This window comes from Topomyia yanbarensis, chromosome 2 (genome assembly GCF_030247195.1).
Source record: "Topomyia yanbarensis strain Yona2022 chromosome 2, ASM3024719v1, whole genome shotgun sequence".
Taxonomy (NCBI): Eukaryota; Metazoa; Arthropoda; class Insecta; order Diptera; family Culicidae; genus Topomyia; species Topomyia yanbarensis.
This window is the reverse complement of record NC_080671.1, coordinates 240,837,039-240,856,060: the sequence shown is the minus strand read 5'-3', so window position 1 is coordinate 240,856,060 and position 19,022 is coordinate 240,837,039. Positions and strand designations below refer to the sequence as shown.

The 19,022-nt window shown below is 37.4% G+C and overlaps 1 protein-coding gene across 2 annotated transcripts in view; it reads right to left on the bottom strand.

The window, feature by feature from the left end:
* Nucleotides 1-19,022, bottom strand: part of LOC131682989 (remodeling and spacing factor 1) — a 292,389-nt gene that overhangs the window by 215,483 nt on the left and 57,884 nt on the right. For both annotated transcript variants that reach the window (XM_058964814.1, XM_058964813.1), the window contains exons 2-3: nucleotides 937-1,121; nucleotides 667-863 (exon numbers count right to left, since the gene is read on the bottom strand). In XM_058964814.1, coding sequence (XP_058820797.1) covers nucleotides 667-863; nucleotides 937-1,121 — 382 coding nt within the window. The remainder of the gene's footprint in view (nucleotides 1-666; nucleotides 864-936; nucleotides 1,122-19,022) is intronic.

The window sequence follows — 19,022 nt, the reverse complement described above, 5'->3', positions numbered from 1 at the left end:
GCTAAGTGCTTTCGCTTCTCCGGCTATACGCGAAGAAATCAAAACACCGTTCCTCACTACGGAGGGTCAGTCGAACGAGCCTAGTTCTCCTGCACAGTCAATCGTCAAGGAGAACGAAGCAGGGTGGACAAATTTTCCACTGCGGTGACTTCCGGGATCGCTTGCCGCGAGCAAGTCGATCCAGTGATAGTTCGCCAGCGTCGCTAGGGAAGTTCAAACAAAGGAGCGTAGCTAACCGCCAAAGATCGTTAACAACACTAGCAGGAGAACGCGGCCGTTGTAGTTTCGGCCGGTCGGAAAAACCACCAGCGTCGCTAGGGAGGTTCAAACAAAGGAGCGTAGCTAACCGCCAAGGATAGTCAACAACACCAGCAGGAGAACGCGGCCGTTGTAGTTCCGGCCGGTCGGAAAAAACCGCCTCACCATCGCCAGCCGCATCGGATTTGAGAAACGACCAGCAGGGGAGAGTTGTGGAAGAATAAACGGTAAAGTTAAATTTTTATTTTTTTGTTTACATACGAAGTTCCGGTAGAAACACCTAGTCCGCCCTGACAAGAAGGGTCTGCTGGGCAAATAAGAACCCGAGTAGTGGGCAAACCGCTACTTACAACTTGTAACGTGACAAGCCTTGACCATATGAATTCACTTGAGTTGCGCTATACATACCTAGCAATAATCGCCCATGATTCATCGTCTAAATTCTCTTGGAAAATTTTAATGCTGTAATGTTTGTCCATAACGCACCAATATCTGTTGCCAAACTTATCATGACCAAGTGGTTTAGATCGTAGCTCTTCCGCATTTACTCTATTAATGTAACTTTTAAGTTTAACGTTGCTATCAAACTGAGCTTCCAACAAAACCTTGAAACATGTCCAAAAAGTTTATATATGATGGTTATTCAATTAAAAAAGGTTGAGGTATATTTTAACTTACCTTCAAAATTCGGAGTTTGACAACTACATTTGCGTTTTTATATCCAAATCGTTCTATTTCCCAGGCATCTTGATTCGAGTATGTGTACGCAAATTTGATTAGAGCATTTTCCCATTTACCAGCAGGAACACATTTTCTTATTTTGCGTAGCAATTTAATATGCAATTCTTCCAATACGGGAGCAACTATAACAAAAAGTGTGAACGGGATAAGTATTCAAGACGATTTCCATTGTTAACTCATTCATGTCTTAATACTCGGAATACCAAGGGGATCAAAAAAATGGGAACGCTTACTTTGACCGGTTATATCTCAGCTGCTACCAAATCGATTTTAAATCTGTCTTCACAACTGGAATGTATGTCTTTTGTAAACACATCGCACCGAAAAAATAGAATAATAGGGTTGTCTACCGTAAGTTATAGTGAAATGAGTAATACAAAGTCAGAGAAGAAAAACATTGGAATAGTACTTTGACTGGCCATATCTTAGCTGTTTGTTCACCGATTTCAATTTTTTCTTCACCATTGGATAGGAATATCTTTCACAAAAACGCTGATAAAAAAAATGGAAAACAAATTTGTATATTAGAAGTAATTGTAAAAATAGTAATTGAAAGTCAGTACAGACAAAATGAGCTTTTCAGTTCAAACAATCGTATCTCAGTCGTTTGTAAACCAATTTCAGTTTTCCTTACACCTATGATATTTCTAGAGCTTCTAGATTTGTAATTTATGCAATAGGTAGCAGATTTTCAAAAGTTACTATACTTTTTTGAAGTTTTAGGCGGTTTGATTTTCACAATGCACCTGGCACACGTTTGGTTATTTTTTTGCGTCTTGTTTAGTTTTACAGTTTGAAATGTAACACGTTTACTGAATAATTCTGCGTATTACATATGGATATTATTGAATCAAAATGTTCGTGCAAACGTGGAGAAACGCAATGTTGTATGTAAGTTACAAAATAATAGTGTATAAGGAAAATTCAGTAAATACGAAGAAGTTCAGAATTTTTAAAATATTCATCATATAACTTTAAATTTGAAGCGATGACCTAAAGTTTTTTATACACAAGTCGATTGTAATTAATGGCAGCTACAGTTTCTGAAAGAACAAATTCCGATATTTTCTCAAAAAAAATAGACAAAAGTATGTAGAACTGCAGAAATTTCATTTCATTGGCAAATAACTTGGAATTCAAAGCGATGACTTATACTTCTTTATACACCAATCGATTGTAATTGTATTTGGTTACAATTTCTGAACGATCAATTTTTATATTTTCTCAAAAAACAGACAAAAATACGTAGAAGTACAGAAATTTAATTTGGTTGGTAAATAACTTCGAATTCAAAGCGTTGGCCTATACCTTTTTATGTACAAATCGATTGTAATTGATTTCAGCAATCAATTTCTGAAAGAACAAATTCTAATATTGTCTCAGAAAATGAACTAGGGTGGGTGCTCCTATAGTTGAGGTGTACCAATAGTTGCAGTAGTGGGTTATAGCCTAACAAAGGTACCAACCATCAACAAATATTTTTTGATCGATTCATCGCACTGAAATTATGCGACAATAAAACTGTTATCCTTGAAATTTGCTCAAATAACTATTGAAAAAAAAATGATTTTCTTTAAATTTTGAGCTCCTATAGTTGATATAGTGTACCTATAGTTGCAAATCCCATAAGAAATCAATGGAAACGAAATTAGCGATTGCACCACTATTGGTATATGTGTTCCTATAGTGGTACAAGCGGTTTTGTATACATAAATTGGTTATTAAACCTTATTTATATTTTTCCTAGGAAGTAGGGATTGAAAGCTTAAATGTATTAACATTGCCCATTCATCGATTTTTTAGCCAAAGTTTTCCTTAAGTATGCGACTATTCGTACATCTAACCTATATGAAATATCTGTAGTTCTGCGTATTTTTGTCTATTTTTGTGAGAAAATATAAAAATTGTAAGTTTAGCTATTGTAGTCGGAATAAATTACAATCGATTGGTACATGTAAAGGTATAGGTCATCGCTTGGAATTCGACGATATTTACCAACTGAATTAAATTTCTGTGGTTCCACGTATTTTTGTTTATTTTTTGAGAAAATATAAGAATTTGTTCTTTCAGAAATTGTAACCGAAATCAATTACAATCGACTGGTACTGGTTATATGACGATTATTTTAAAAATTCTGAACTTCTTCATATTTACTGAACTTTTCCTACTACACACCATTATTTTGTAACTTTCATACAATATTGAGCTTCTCCACGCTTGTGCGAACATTTTTATTTAATAGTATCTATATGTGATATGAAGAAATATTGAGTAAACGTGTTACATTTCAAACAGTAAAACTAAACAAGCGGATAAAATTTTAACCAACCTTGTGTCGCGCGCATTGTGAAAACCATACCGCCTAACACCTCGAAAAAGTACAGTATTTTTTGACAATCTATTATCTATTGCATAAATTACAAATCTAGAAGCTCTAAGAATTTTATTGGTGTAAGTAAAATTTAAAATGGTTGACAAACGGCTGAGATACGATTATTTGAACTGAAAAGCTCATTTTGTCTGTACTGACTTTTAATTACTGTTTTTATAATTACTTCGATTATACAAATTTGTTTTCCATTACTTTTTGATCACCGTTTTTGTAAAAGATACACGTGTCCAATGGTGAAGAAAAATTTGAAATCGGTGAACCAACAGCTAAGATATGGCCAGTCAAAGTACTGTTCTCATTTTTTCTTCTCTGACTTTATTTTACTCCTTTCACTATAACTTACGGTAGACAACACTATTATTCTATTTTTTCAGTGCAATGTGTTTACAAAAGACAAAGGTCCAGTGGTGAAGACAGATTTAAAATAGATTTGGTTACAGCTGAGATATGACCGGTCAAAGTAAGCGTTCCCATTTTTTTGGACTCCCTTGGTAGTCCGCGTAACTTTTTACCCCCTTGGTACTCCGAGTGTTCAAAATTAATATTTTTTCATTATTTATTAACGACTAAAAGTGAGTCAATTTTTCCTTTTCACATTTCTTATAAAATAAATGTATAGAATTCGCTCAAACTGAAGATATTACCCTATATACCAACCAACTCAGCTCGACTATTTGGGACAATGTTTGCATGTGTATGTAACGGACAAACTATCATTCGTGTTTCTCAGCAACGGCTGAACCGATCTTTTTTTATTCAATCGTTTATTTGATCGTCAATCGTCAATTTTTCCTTTTCACATTTCTTATAAACGAAATGTATAGAATTCCCTCAAACTGAAGATATTTTCCGAGGCCCTATATATCAATCAACTCAGCTCGACGATTTGGGACAATGTTTGTGTGTGTATATAACGAGAGTTTGTTCGTGTTTCTCAGCAACGGCTGAACCGAACTTTTTTTTATTCAATCGTTTATTTGCGTTAGCTTAAGGGTGACAATTTTGTTTTGTTTTACATTTTAAATTTCTCAAAACTAGGGGTTTTCATATTGATTTATTTTAATGAAACTAAGGAGATTTTATAGCTATCTTATGCATATACACGAGAGGGTAATATAATTTTCGTAAGATTAGGGTAGGGGGGTCATTTAGTTTTTACGGTAATACGGTTTGAAATTTTTAGCAGGGAGATTATTGTAGCAAATAATTTTTAACTAACTATTTTTACAACTATCTTTAAACTAGGAATAACTAGAGGGCGTGATTGAATTTTGTAAAGATTCGGAGGGATTAATTAGAGCTAATTTTATGAAAAGGAAAGTGGAGTTTGTCATTTTAACGAGATTATGTAGTATAATAGTTAAAACTAGAAGAGACAGGAAGAGCAAAATGCTTCGGGAAGATATTTGGGGGGGGGGGGGTATGGTTAAGTTTAAGTAATAGGTTAAGAATCACTCGTCCAAAGTATTCTGTAATGGTCCTTGTAGATCGACAGCTTTGGGTCGTTTTTGTATATTCGCGCCGGTTACTGACTTAGTCTGAGCTTGATTCGCGCTTTCAAGAATCAAGCTAGCCAAAAATCTGTACTCTTCCTCCTGAGGAAGTTCTTAAGTAGATTGGATGTTGTCGGATATTGCGGCAGCATAGCTCTTCCAATTGATATTTAGTTTGAGGTCATATTAAATATTGATTGATTCCAATGGTCTTGAGCTGTTGGTGATCGAGACTACGATCGGCAGATGGTCGCTACCGTGGGAATAAGGGATTACCTTCCACGCGAATCCGTGTCATTTCACCCGTGTTTAGAATTGTCATATTGAGGTTGTCGCAAATATTGTGAATTAAAGTAGAACGGTTATCATCATAAAGGCAACAACATTCCGTAGAGTGAGAGTTAAAGTCTCCTAAAACTAGTCGCGGTGCATGCAGGGATTCTAAGATATATTGCAAAGGCCTCTGCCTTTAGTTTCAACTTGACATGCGACAACTTCAATACCCGTTATCGAGGGAAGGTCAATTCTGTAGAAGGAATAGGACTTTTTGATCCCCAAAAGCACTCCTCCATAGGGGTTGTCTCGGTTCAGGCGAATAATATTAACGTCGTTGAAGTAGAGATCTATATCGGAAATTACCCATAATGCAAATGCGTCGCAACTCAAACTATTTATTAAAATTTTTAAAGGAATCGATTTTCGGGATGGTACTTCTACAATTCCACTGTAGAACAGTGATCAAATCCGTGACCTCGTTCGATGAGTTAGCTATCGAAGGATACAATTGCTGAAAGGAGGGGTCATTTCACAGTCAACTGGTTTAAAAATGTTCTTACTGTAGGTATAAGAGCTAACAACAGACTTTTAATAGAATCAGTTATATTGAAAGTTTATTATCCAGTCCACAATGTCCAAGAGTTTGATAATTCCAATGCCGCGATCATTCTCGAACTGAAGTAGAGGAATACGCTGGGAATTCCTTCTCTGAGTTTAATCCTCCGATACCAGGAGCTATTTGCTTCGGTTTGGTTGCAACATTTTCAAGAGATGTCACTTTCGTAGCCCTGTCAAGAGACACCTTCTGGTTTTTACAAGGAAATTTAGGAGCAAATGTTCCTACTGTTCCTATAGCTTCTAGGTACCCTGGTAAATGTACCCTCTTGTAGATCATCAGCCTCACCTTGGTTAGTTAGGCAAGAAAGCATAGCGGTTCGGTGAGGGTGTTGGCGTGGCTTTCTTTAATATTTCTGCGAAAGCTCGGTACGTTCCGAAAGGATACGTTTTAGTTTATCCCCGCGTAGTTATTGCTGCAATGGGTGGCTGTGTGACCCAATCGACCCGCGGTACAAACAGACCCATAGACAGAAGAACCTTGTGCAAGAGGATGTAGTTCGGTAAAGCGGTACCAGCGAAGATCACCCGATAATAGTTTGATTGGGGGTACGTTTTTGAACCATCTCCCGCAACCTCTACTGAGTGCAAAAAAATTGATGAATAATTGGTATATATATATATACACAGGGTGTTTGGTTCATGGTTAAGAATCTCTCGGGGGGTGATAGACTGCCATATTTGGAGAAAAAAATTGTACTACGCATACCATCAAATCTCAACCGTTACAGAGTTATTGAACTTTTTGTGTAAAAACTTATTTGTCTTAAAGTACCTCTAACTTTAAAAGTATACTTTGTATTTTAAATATTTTAGTTCCATTCGAAAGGTGAGAAAATTTCGCATTGAGTGATGCCCTTACATGTTTCAGCTAATGAGTTTAAGTAGCCTTTTCAAAGTAATTTATTGAAAATTAAACAATTTTGAACGATTTTTCATTCATTTCTTGAAAATCCTTATAGTTAACCTTATCATTTTAATAATTCAGATTGTTAATCTTGATGAGCTGCTTAATTCGTTCTTTGACATGATACACTTATCTTTTCTTATTTTCATGATTTTGGGTTATTCAACTTTGATATTTTTATCTCATTTTCACTAGTACCAGCTCTAATTGAAAAATTATGGCACTTATTGTACTGTTTTTCTTTTTATTCGAAAGCCAGGAAAATTTTACAGTGAAAAATGTAGTAATACCTTTCAGTTAAGTGAATTTAGTATTCTTTTAAAAGTAAATTAGTTTAAAGTTAGTTCTATTATTAGCATTTTCGTTAATTTTCTTAAAATAGTAAATAATAAACATCACCATTATTATTATGGAAAAAATGCATCTCAGCAAATTCTACAGTTCTTTCTTTGACTCCATTCAATTATCTCTTTTGGTTTCGACGCAAAATCGTTTTTATCACATCGTTTCATATGGAAAAATAACGATTTCGAACCCACTACATTTGTGGCGAGCTCATGCTGAGTTAACTATTAAATAGCAGCAAAATGAAAAGAGATATAGACAAAGTGTCAAATAAAAAGTTATAGAGAATATTAAGGGGCATCAAATGAACAATAGTAACGATAAATTTTGTTGATTAATAATTAGAATAATTAAAAAACTCTCCAAAAAACACAAATTTTGAGTTATTTCGTTAGTAAAAAATCATTTAGTACACTTAACTAAAAGATATTTGTACATACACTGATAGGACATTTTCTCAGCTTTCCAATGAAATCTTGTAAATAACGATATAAAGCATATTTTTTTAGATTAGAGTCTTTTAAGCACTTGCAAGTCGGTTACAGGAAAAGTATAGTATGAAATTACAAAGAAATGAGAAGAGATAGAAATATGACGTCCAAGAACAAATTATGAATCGTCCTAAAACCCATTTTTTGGATAATGGATATTGCTATAATCATACTTCATTATTTCGAGAAAATTAGCAAAAACCTCCTCAAAAACACTAGCTTTTAAATACTTTACAGCTAAAAGGTAATTAAAACTAATTACTTAAAAGACATGAGAACACTATTCAATAGGAAATTTTCCCACCTTTCGAATGGAACTGAAATATTGAAAATACAAAGTATACTTTAAAAGTTAGAGGTATTTTAAGACAAATAAGTTTTTTAGACAAAAAGTTCAATAACTCTGTAACGGTTGAGATTTGATGGTATGTTTAGAACAATTTTTTTCTCCAAATGTGACAATCTATCACCTCCCGAGAGATTCTTAACCATGAACCAAACACCCTGTATATATATATATATATATATATATATATATATATATATATATATATATATATATATATATATATATATATATATATATATATATATATATATATATATATATATATATATATATATATATATATATATATATATATATATATATATATATATATATATATATATATATATATATATATATATATATATATATATATATATATATATATATATATATATATATATATATATATATATATATATATATATATATATATATATATATATACACAGGGTGTTTGGTTCATGGTTAAGAATCTCTCGGGGGGTGATAGACTGCCATATTTGGAGAAAAAAATTGTTCTACACATACCATGAAATCTCAACCGTTACAGAGTTATTGAACTTTTTGTGTAAAAAACTTATTTGTCTTAAAATACATCTATTTTTAAAAGTATACTGTTCCGTACGGAAAATAATAAGTGTGTATCATTTGCTCTCCCCTTGTTTGCAAGAAAATGTGCGCCTTTTCAAGCAGCCGACGCTATAGCAAAGTGGCGCGAACGCTCACAACCATCAGCGACCGAGAGAGAAAATTTTTCATTCTTTGTTAGAACACCGAAGAGGTAAGATCGACTAAGGTGATGTAAAAATACATGTGATTTGAGGAATAGTCCGAATTTCCAAGCCTGAATCCTCCGAAAGTCCATTCGACCAGTATTTTCCGAGCTTGAATCCATGCAACACAGTCCACCCGTAGTTTTTATTCCGCGCGAACATATGGTCCCAACGACCCGGATGGGATTTGAGTGATTACGAAGTCAATTGGAGGATTACCCGAAAAGTGAGAAGAATATTCCTGCTTTTAGCAGAACAGTGCTAAAATAGAAACATTCCTGCTTGAAGCAGAACAGTACAAAAAACAAAGAAGATGCCGGTGGACAGAACCCCACCAACAACTGACGATAAGGAGGAATCGAATTTCTTGGGATTCGATGATGGAGCCAATGTGACACTTCCTCTGGTGCCTGTTATTTCGAATGACAATGGCATGAGTGAAAAAGATGGGTCAACAATGAAAATCAAATCGCTTACTCGCCAAAGGGAACAAGCAATGAACAAGATTCTTCGCATATACGAGCAAATCAACATTCCGCTTTCAATCGAACTGCCAAACCTGAAAGTGCATAGTGCCAAATTGCAAGCAGCATATAGAGAGTACTCTGGGTTTCATAGTGAAATCATTGCGATGATTCCAGACGACCAAGTGATAGCACAGGAAGCGGAATATGTGCGCTTCGAAAAGTATTTCGACTACACATCGGCTGCAGTCGAGGCTCGCATCATGCAACAAACAACGATTCGACCGAACCCACCGGCACAAGTAGTGATTCATCAGCAGCCTTTGAAGGCACCCATACCTACATTCGACGGCGAGTATACCAAGTGGCCAAAATTCAAAGCCATGTTTCAGGACGTGATGGCACAGTCTCGCGATTCAGACGCGATAAAGCTTTATCATCTTGATAAGGCTTTAGTAGGAGCAGCTGCTGGTGTACTGGACGCAAAAACAATCAACGAAGGGAACTATACCGGTGCCTGGAACATTCTCACGGAACGGTACGAGAATCAACGAGTGATAGTGGAAACGCATATCCGTGGTCTCTTGTCAATGAAAAAATGGCCACAGAATCATACAAGGAACTCCGCACTCTACTCGACGAGTGCCACAATCACGTCGAAAGTTTGGAATACCTGAGCCAGGAAGTGAGTGGTGTGTCCGAACTAATGCTTGTTTACCTGGTGACTGCAGCTCTGGATAAATCGACACGCAAGCAATGGGAGCAGACATTGAAGCCAGGTGAGTTGCCAAAATATTCCTCCATGATAGCCTTTTTGAAGTCCCAGTGCCAAGTACTGGAAAGATGTGAAGCTGCCTGTCCGCTCCAAATACCAAAGCCAGTTCCAAAGCAGTTTACACCGTCGAAGGTCGCTAATCAGCGATCACATGCCGTAACAACGAGTTCCGATGAAAACAGTGAAAAATTGTTGGAAAAATGTGATATTTGTGAAGCCCCCCATCGAAACTATCAGTGCAACAAACTAAATACACTTTCGAGTGCCGAAAAGTTTGAAAAGATCCGATCCGCCGGAATTTGTTTCAACTGTCTCCGTAAAGGCCATCGATCAAGAAATTGTCCCTCTACTAAGACCTGTCGTAAATGTCAGAGGCGGCACCATACCCAGCTCCACGACGACGACTCAAGGCCTAAACAAGAATCCAAATCCAACATCGCAGTCGCCGATCACAAAGCAGAAGAACCTGTTCAAGGCACATCCACCGTGCAGATCCCGGGAGCAGCTCAGCAACCTGGAACCAACGTTACAACTACTTGTCACTACGACAACACTCACACGCCAAAGACAGTGCTACTGCTAACAGCAATGGTCTTAGTTACAGACATGAATAATCAAATCCGTCACTGCCGAGCGCTCTTAGACAGTGGGTCCCAGGCGAATTTCATAACTGAGAGTTTGGCCGACACACTTGGAATGGAGAAGAAATGTGCCAACGTTCCCATATCTGAAATTAACAATGTTAGAAGTCTAGCCCGTGACAAGGTGGAGGTACAGTTTCAGTCCCGATGCAGTGATTTCCGAGCTTCACTCGAATGTCTGATAACACCCAGGATAACTGGCATGATTCAAACAAAGGACATCGATGTAACGGATTGGATGCTCCCAGAAGGTATACAACTGGCAGACCCGACTTTCTTCAAAAGCAACCATGTGGACATGTTAATTGGCGCAGAGTTGTTCTTCACACTGATGAAACCAGGACATATAACACTCGATGACGATTTACCCGAACTTCGAAATTCACACCTTGGATGGTTAGTCACTGGAACATACCGACCGCGGAAACACGACGAAGATATTCAGTACTCGCATGTAGCATCTCTTGAATTGGTAGAAGAATCGATTCGAAAGTTCTGGGAGATAGAAGAAGTACCAACAGTCAATACCATGTCATCAGAGGAACAGAAATGTGAAGACCATTTTGTATCCACCTACGAGCGAGACCAAACCGGACGATTTATGGTTCGATTGCCCTTTAAGGATAATGCCGACCAAATAGATAGCTGCCAAAATTTAGCATTAAAAAGATTTTTCATGCTGGAGAATCGATTACAGCGCAATACAGAGCTAAAAAGCCAGTACACCGATTTCGTGCAAGAATATCAGAATATGGGTCACTGTCGAGAAGTGCAAGTGGCAAACGACGACCCAAACTGGAAGCCATACTATATGCCGCATCACGCGATACTTCGCCCAGGCAGCTCGTCGACGAAGCTTCGTGTTGTCTTCGATGCCAGCGCAAAATCTGCTACAACGAACCTGTCTCTCAACGATACACTGCTGGTAGGTCCAGTGGTGCAAAGTGACATCATTTCAATTATGCTGAGATTCCGACAACATCGGTATGTCTTTACGGCGGACATAATGAAAATGTACCGTCAGATTCGTGTTCATCCAGACGATACGCATAAGCAACGCATTTATTGGAGAGAGCACCCGAACGAGCCGCTGAAGATTCTGGAACTGCTTACTGTAACGTACGGTACAGCATCAGCACCGTATCAGGCCACCAGAAGTCTGGTCCAACTCGCCAATGAGGAAGCTGAAAGTTTTCCTGCTGCTGCAAACATCATTAAAACCGATTGTTACGTTGATGACATCCTATCGGGTACGACTACAATCGAAGAAGCCATCGATGCCCAACGCCAGCTGAAGGAGATGCTGGCCCGAGGAGGGTTTCCGGTACACAAATGGTGTTCTAATTCGCCCAAGCTACTAGCACACATTCCTGATGATGAAAAAGAACCGCTGAAACCGCTTGCAGATCGCCATGTCAACGATGTCATCAAAGTGCTCGGCCTACTATGGGAACCGACCACCGACGACTTATTAATTGCTGGATGCACGAAGCCAGTAACAAATTCCGACACAGCTGTAACGAAGAGAGCCATTTACTCAGAGGTAGCTAAGCACTTTAACCCGCTAGGATTTTTTGCACCATCAATCCTTTTGGCAAAGCTACTAGTCCAACGACTACGGCAGTGTAAACTGGATTGGAACGAGCCCGTGGATGAAGAGAACAAAAACGATTGGATCATGCTCAAGAATGCGCTACCTGATCTACTACAGATCAAAATTCCACGTCAAGTGACGTTCACTGGCGCAGCCTACTATGAACTTCACGGATTTGCAGATGCCTCCATAGTAGCGTATGGAGCCTGTGTTTACGTCCGGAGCATATTGTCAGATGGCACCGCCAAAGCTAAATTACTGACCAGCAAGTCAAAGGTTGCTCCACTACAACCTCTCACGATTCCTCGCAAGGAATTATGTGCTGCCCTTCTGCTGACTAGACTAATGGCCAAGGTAACACCTGCTCTTACCATTCCCATTCGAACGATAGCACTCTATTCCGACAGCGAAATAGTTCTAGCTTGGCTGAAGAAACATCCCTATCAGCTTGAAACGTTTGTGTGCAATCGTATCGCAGAAATTCAAGCCAATACTTCGAACTACACTTGGAATCATGTTCGATCAAGCAACAACCCTGCAGACATCGTGTCTCGTGGGATGCTACCCTGCGAGCTAAAGACCAATGAATTGTGGTGGACCGGCTCTGAATCCATCAACTCACCAGTCGTCAACTTTGAGCATGTTAGCGGCATCCCCGATGAAAGGTTACCAGAACTGAAATCAAATGTGGTAATAATGACGGCGCTTATCTCAGAACCGCTGGCAATATTTGAAACTTGCAGTTCGTTTCGTCGACTTCAACGGATTATAGGATGGATCCTACGCTTCTTGGATAATGCCCTAAAAAGGAAGAATGTTAGAATCACTAATCGAAATCTTACTGTACAAGAACTACGGCGGTCCATGATTGTCATCGTACGGGTAATCCAGCATATCGATCTCGAAGACGAAATCCTACGAGTGAAAACCAAAACACCGTGCAAACGAATTGGAAATCTCAACCCGATTTACACCGGCGATGGTGTGCTTAGGGTCGGAGGACGGCTCAAGCACTCAAAACTTCCTGAAGAGTCCAAACATCAATTGATATTACCGCATGCTAGTCCAGTCACTCATCGATTAATTCGTGACATGCACCAAGAACTACTCCATGTTGGACCTGCTGCGTTACTTTCGGCAGTCAAACAGCGTTTTTGGTTGCTACGTGCTCGATCAACAATTCGCAAGGTAACTAGATCGTGTGTAAAATGTTTCCGCACCAATCCAACTGGCATTTCGCAACTTATGGGTGATTTGCCACGACAACGTGTTACACCGTCCCCCGCATTCAGCATCACTGGCGTGGACTATGCTGGTCCGATTTTCGTGAAACAAGGAGCTTATCGCCCGAAAGTAGTTAAAGCCTATATAGCGGTTTTTGTGTGTATGGCCACGAAAGCTTTACACTTAGAATTAGTGTCGGATCTAACAACTGATGCCTTTCTTGCGGCTCTCCAGCGCTTCATTAGTCGCAGGGGACTTGTATCTGAAATGCACTCAGATAATGCAACGAATTTTCATGGTGCCAACAACGAGCTGCACAGATTGTACGAGATGTTCCGTAATCAACCCGAAATCAACAAAATTGTGCAATTCTGTAATACAAAGGAAATTGAATGGCACTTCATTCCACCAGATGCACCCGAATTCGGTGGCTTATGGGAAGCTGCCGTAAAATGTACCAAGACGCACCTAAAACGAGTGATTGGAAATACGACGCTTACTTTTGAGGAAATGGTTACTATTTTGTGCGAAATAGAGGCTGTACTTAACTCCAGGCCACTTTTCGCCTTATCTGGTGATCCTGCTGATCCCGAAGTGATTACTCCAGGTCACTTCCTGATTGGCCGCCCAATGACTGCGCTACCTGAACCAGCTTTTTACAACTGCAACATAGGTCGGTTGAAACGCTGGCAACATCTACAGCTGCTTCGAGAGCAGTTTTGGAGGGCCTGGTCCAACGACTATTTGAGCAGTCTGCAGCCGAGAAAGAAAAACTGGACCACCTCCAACAACGTCCGACCAGGTATGATTGTTTTGCTGCGCGACAAGAACCGTCCTCCGCTTCAATGGAAACTGGGCCGCATCACTGCTGTCCATACTGGTCCGGATAATCTGGTGCACGTCGTGGAAGTTTTCAGCGAGAAGAAGTTGTTTTCACGTTCAATTGCAAAGCTGTCAATTTTACCTATTGAGGAAAATCAAGGCCAACCTGATCAGTTAGAAAATGTTGAACCGAAAAGTCTCAACCGGGGGGAGGATGTTCCGTACGGAAAATAATAAGTGTGTATCATTTGCTCTCCCCTTGTTTGCAAGAAAATGTGCGCCTTTTCAAGCAGCCGACGCTATAGCAAAGTGGCGCGAACGCTCACAACCATCAGCGACCGAGAGAGAAAATTTTTCATTCTTTGTTAGAACACCGAAGAGGTAAGATCGACTAAGGTGATGTAAAAATACATGTGATTTGAGGAATAGTCCGAATTTCCAAGCCTGAAACCTCCGAAAGTCCATTCGACCAGTATTTTCCGAGCTTGAATCCATGCAACACAGTCCACCCGTAGTTTTGACGTAGGACTTACGTCTTTCTTTACTATACTGGGTGTCATTTCAAAATTTTCAAAACGGATGCGTTACGTACACTTTGAACCTTAATAACTTTTCTCCTACTAAAGGAATTACTAATATTGTTTCATAAATCGAAAGGAAAACGTTCAACGCTTGCTATTGATATCTTGTTTGCTATGTAAAACTTGTTTAAAAAGTTCAAAAACTACTTTTAATGCGAATCAACATTAATGCTAGAACCTATAAATATGGGTGTCACAGTTTTACTTAAAGCCAGACGTGTGTAAGCCACAGAGCAGAACGCACGTACGTGTGCTGCTCAACGAGAAGCTGCATTTTGACCACCAACCAAATCATAGCTACTGCCTTATCGCTGCCAACCAAGAACTGTCGTCGCCCTGCGTGAAATTCATCGCTCTCAGAAGTGGACAGAGTTACTAATTCGCAAGCTGCTCTTCCAGTGCCTGGTCTGTGAGATTGCACAGCATTTCAAAACCGATCTACTCTTCCGGAGCTCAGCCGTAATGGCCCTCTAAGAACGGCGAAATAATATTCACAACAAACGGTTCTTATTAGGACCACAAAATCGTTCTCAGAAGAATTACAATTGAAATTTCCATTTCGTGCTTTGGAAAAAAAACTTCCCTCTTATCGGGTTAGTTATTTTCTATAATAATATCCGAAAAATGTGCGATAAAACTAATAAACTGACCAATTGGACGGAAGCAAGATAATACCTACAAAAATTTGAGTCAGAAAAGTGACATTGACGAAAAAATCCTTCGATCGTGTCTAAGTGTTTGGCAGCTGAAGTTGCCGATTTGTTTTCCAACGTCAATTATTTGCGCTGTGCTGTACGGAACAAACAGATATTTGCGCGATTCGTTGGGAAATAATCAAAACAATTGTGTAGTAGATTCCGTAGATTTTACCGTAAATTTTAATAGATTTTGTAAAAGCATTAATTAGCCTGCTTTGATTGGCGTTTTTTGCAAATTTTTCAAGAACATTAGTGAATGTGGCAACCCTGCTACTAAGCGAAAGCCACACCAAAAGAATGATGAAAATATTTCCATTTGTCGCACAAAAGGATGGACTTCCATTTGCACTAAGAAGTTTATAAAAGAGATCGCATTGCGATATACAATGCTCATTCGATGTGAGCTGCAAAAGGGGAATGTTCGTGTATGTACGCAGCAGATGCGAATTCGGGCAAGGTTCGAGTTGTTAGAAAGGATTCTCGTCTGGTATCACCAAAAATAGTTATCTGAAAACCGTTCTTATTAGGATGAAAACATAATAGAGAAAGAATTGAATTAGAAAGTTCCATTTAATAACTTGGATTGAGTTTGCCCCTGTTAATTCTTCTGTACATGTACCAGTGATTCATATAAGCAAATGTTTATCAAATTAATCTACAAACCCGAAGGTTTTTGCAAGTCCTAGAAAATCAGTGAATGTGGCAATCTCATTCGACATGAAATTTCCAGTAAACATTCATTCAAAATTGGCATTGGCTCAAATTATCCATGAATGTCATATGATATGCCCAAGTTTAGTCCTACGTCAACGCCGCGGTTATGTCCCGGACATTACCCACTCCTAGTTTTTATTCCGCGCGAACATATACTTTGTATTTTAAATGTTTTAGTTCTATTCGAAAGATGAGAAAATTTCGCATTGAGTGATGCCCTTACATGTTTCAGTTAATGAGTTTAAGTAGTTTTTTCAAAGTAATTTATTTAAAATTAAACAATTTTGAACGATTTTTCGTTCATTTCTTGCAAATACTAATAGTTAACCTCATCATTTTATTTATTCAGATTGTTAGTCTTGATGAGCTGCTTAATTCGTTTTTTGACATGATACACCTACCTTTCCTTAATTTCATGATTTTGGGTTGTTCAACTTGGATATGTTTATCTCATTTTCACTAGTACCAGCTCTAATTGAAAAATTATGGCACTTATTGTACTTTTTTTCTTTTTATTCGAAAGCCAGGAAAATTTTACAGTGAAAAATGTATTAATACCTTTCAGTTAAGTGAATTTAGACTCTTTTAAAAGTAAATTAGTTTATAATTAGTGCTATTATTAGCATTTTGGTTAATTTTTTTAAAATAGTAAATAATAAACATCACCATTATTATCATGAAAATAATGCATCTCAGCAAGTTCTACAGTTCTTTCTTTGACTCCATTCAATTATCTCTTATGGTTTCGACGCAAAATCGTTTCTATTACATCGTTTCATATGAAAAAATAACGATTTCGAACCCACTACATTTGTGGCGAGCTCATGCTGTGTTAACTATTAAATAGCAGCAAAATGAAAAGAGATATAGACAAAGTGTCCAATAAAAAGTTATAGAGAACATTAAGGGGCATCAAATGAACAATAGTAACGATAAATTTTGTTGATTAATAATTAGAATAATTAAAAAAACTCTCCAAAAAACACAAATTTTGAGTTATTTCGTTAGTAAAAAATCATTTAGTACACTTAACTAAAAGATATTTGTACATACACTGATAGGACATTTTCTCAGCTTTCCAATGAAATCTTGTAAATAACGATATAAAGCATATTTTTTTAGATTAGAGTCTTTTAAGCACTTGCAAGTCGGTTACAGGAAAAGTATAGTAATGAAAATACAAAGAAATGACAAGAGATAGAAATATGACGTCCAAGAACAAATTATGAATCGTCCTAAAACCCAAATTTTGGATAATGGATATTGCTATAATCATACTTCATTATTTCGAGAAAATTAGCAAAAACCTCCTCAAAAACACTAGCTTTTAACTACTTTACAGCTAAGAGGAAATTAAAACTAATTATTTGAAAGATATGAGAACACCATTCAATAGAAAATTTTCTCGCCTTTCGAATGGAACTGAAATATTTAAAATACAAAGTATACTTTTAAAGTTAGAGGTATTTTAAGACAAATAAGTTTTTTACACAAAAAGTTCAATAACTCTGTAACGGTTGAGATTTGATGGTATGTGTAGAACATTTTTTTTCTCCAAATATAGCAGTCTATCACCTCATTTAGTACACTTAACTAAAAGATATTTGTACATACACTGATAGGACATTTTCTCAGCTTTCCAATGAAATCTTGTAAATAACGATATAAAACATATTTTTTTAGATTAGAGTCTTTTAAGCACTTGAAAGTCGGTTACAGGAAAAGTATAGTAATGAAAATACAAAGAAATGACAAGAGATAGAAATATGACGTCCAAGAACAAATTATGAATCGTCCTAAAACCCAAATTTTGGATAATGGATATTGCTATAATCATACTTCATTATTTCGAGAAAATTAGCAAAAACCTCCTCAAAAACACTAGCTTTTAACTACTTTACAGCTAAAAAAAAAAACTAATTATTTGAAAGATATGAGAACACCATTAAATAGAAAATTTTCTCACCTTTCGAATGGAACTGAAATATTTAAAATACAAAGTATACTTTTAAAGTTAGAGGTATTTTAAGACAAATAAGTTTTTTACACAAAAAGTTCAATAACTCTGTAACGGTTGAGATTTGATGGTATGTGTAGAACATTTTTTTCTCCAAATATAGCAGTCTATAACCGTGAACCAAACACCCTGTTATATATATATATATACACTGCTGGCCAATAAAATAGGTGATGTGATAGATTATTTTGTTTTTCTCTCAATTACGCATACCAAGTTGCAGCAGTCTCAATCACACCTTCTGCACACAGAAGCCTTGGGATCTGTCAAGTTATTAGTGGGTTGTTGGCGATGATAATATTTGCAATCTTTGTCAAGATGCAAAACAAGACTACCGCAGGTTTTTTGGTATGGTCAATATAATAGGTGTGTGAAATATATTAACGTGTTATTATTTTACATAATTCCAATATACGTTTTATTTGGTGAAGTTTGAATTCTGCGTGTTAATGAATGTATTTAAATATTGAATAAGTCCAAGATTTGTTATAGAATGGGTCGAGCATCTCACTGTACTCAAGTGGAACGAGTTTTGCTAAGAAATTTTGTTCAAGAAGATAAGACGTATAAATAAATCGCGAATACACTGCGGCGTTCCGAAAACTTCGTTACAAATGCCTTAAAACCTTTGAAAAAAGGAAACACACAAAAAACCCAAGGAAACATCTACAGCAGCTGACCATCGTATTGCAATTTTAGCGAAATCTGATCCATTCGCGTCATCCAAGACTAATTCAGCACAAATTGGAAAAGTGGTAGGTCCGAGAACAGTTCGCTGTAGGCCGTAAAATTCCAATCTTCCAGAAAGAATTGCTAAGAAGGTTCCACTATTTCGAAGCCAAAGCCTTTAAAGAAAAATGCACTTAGCTT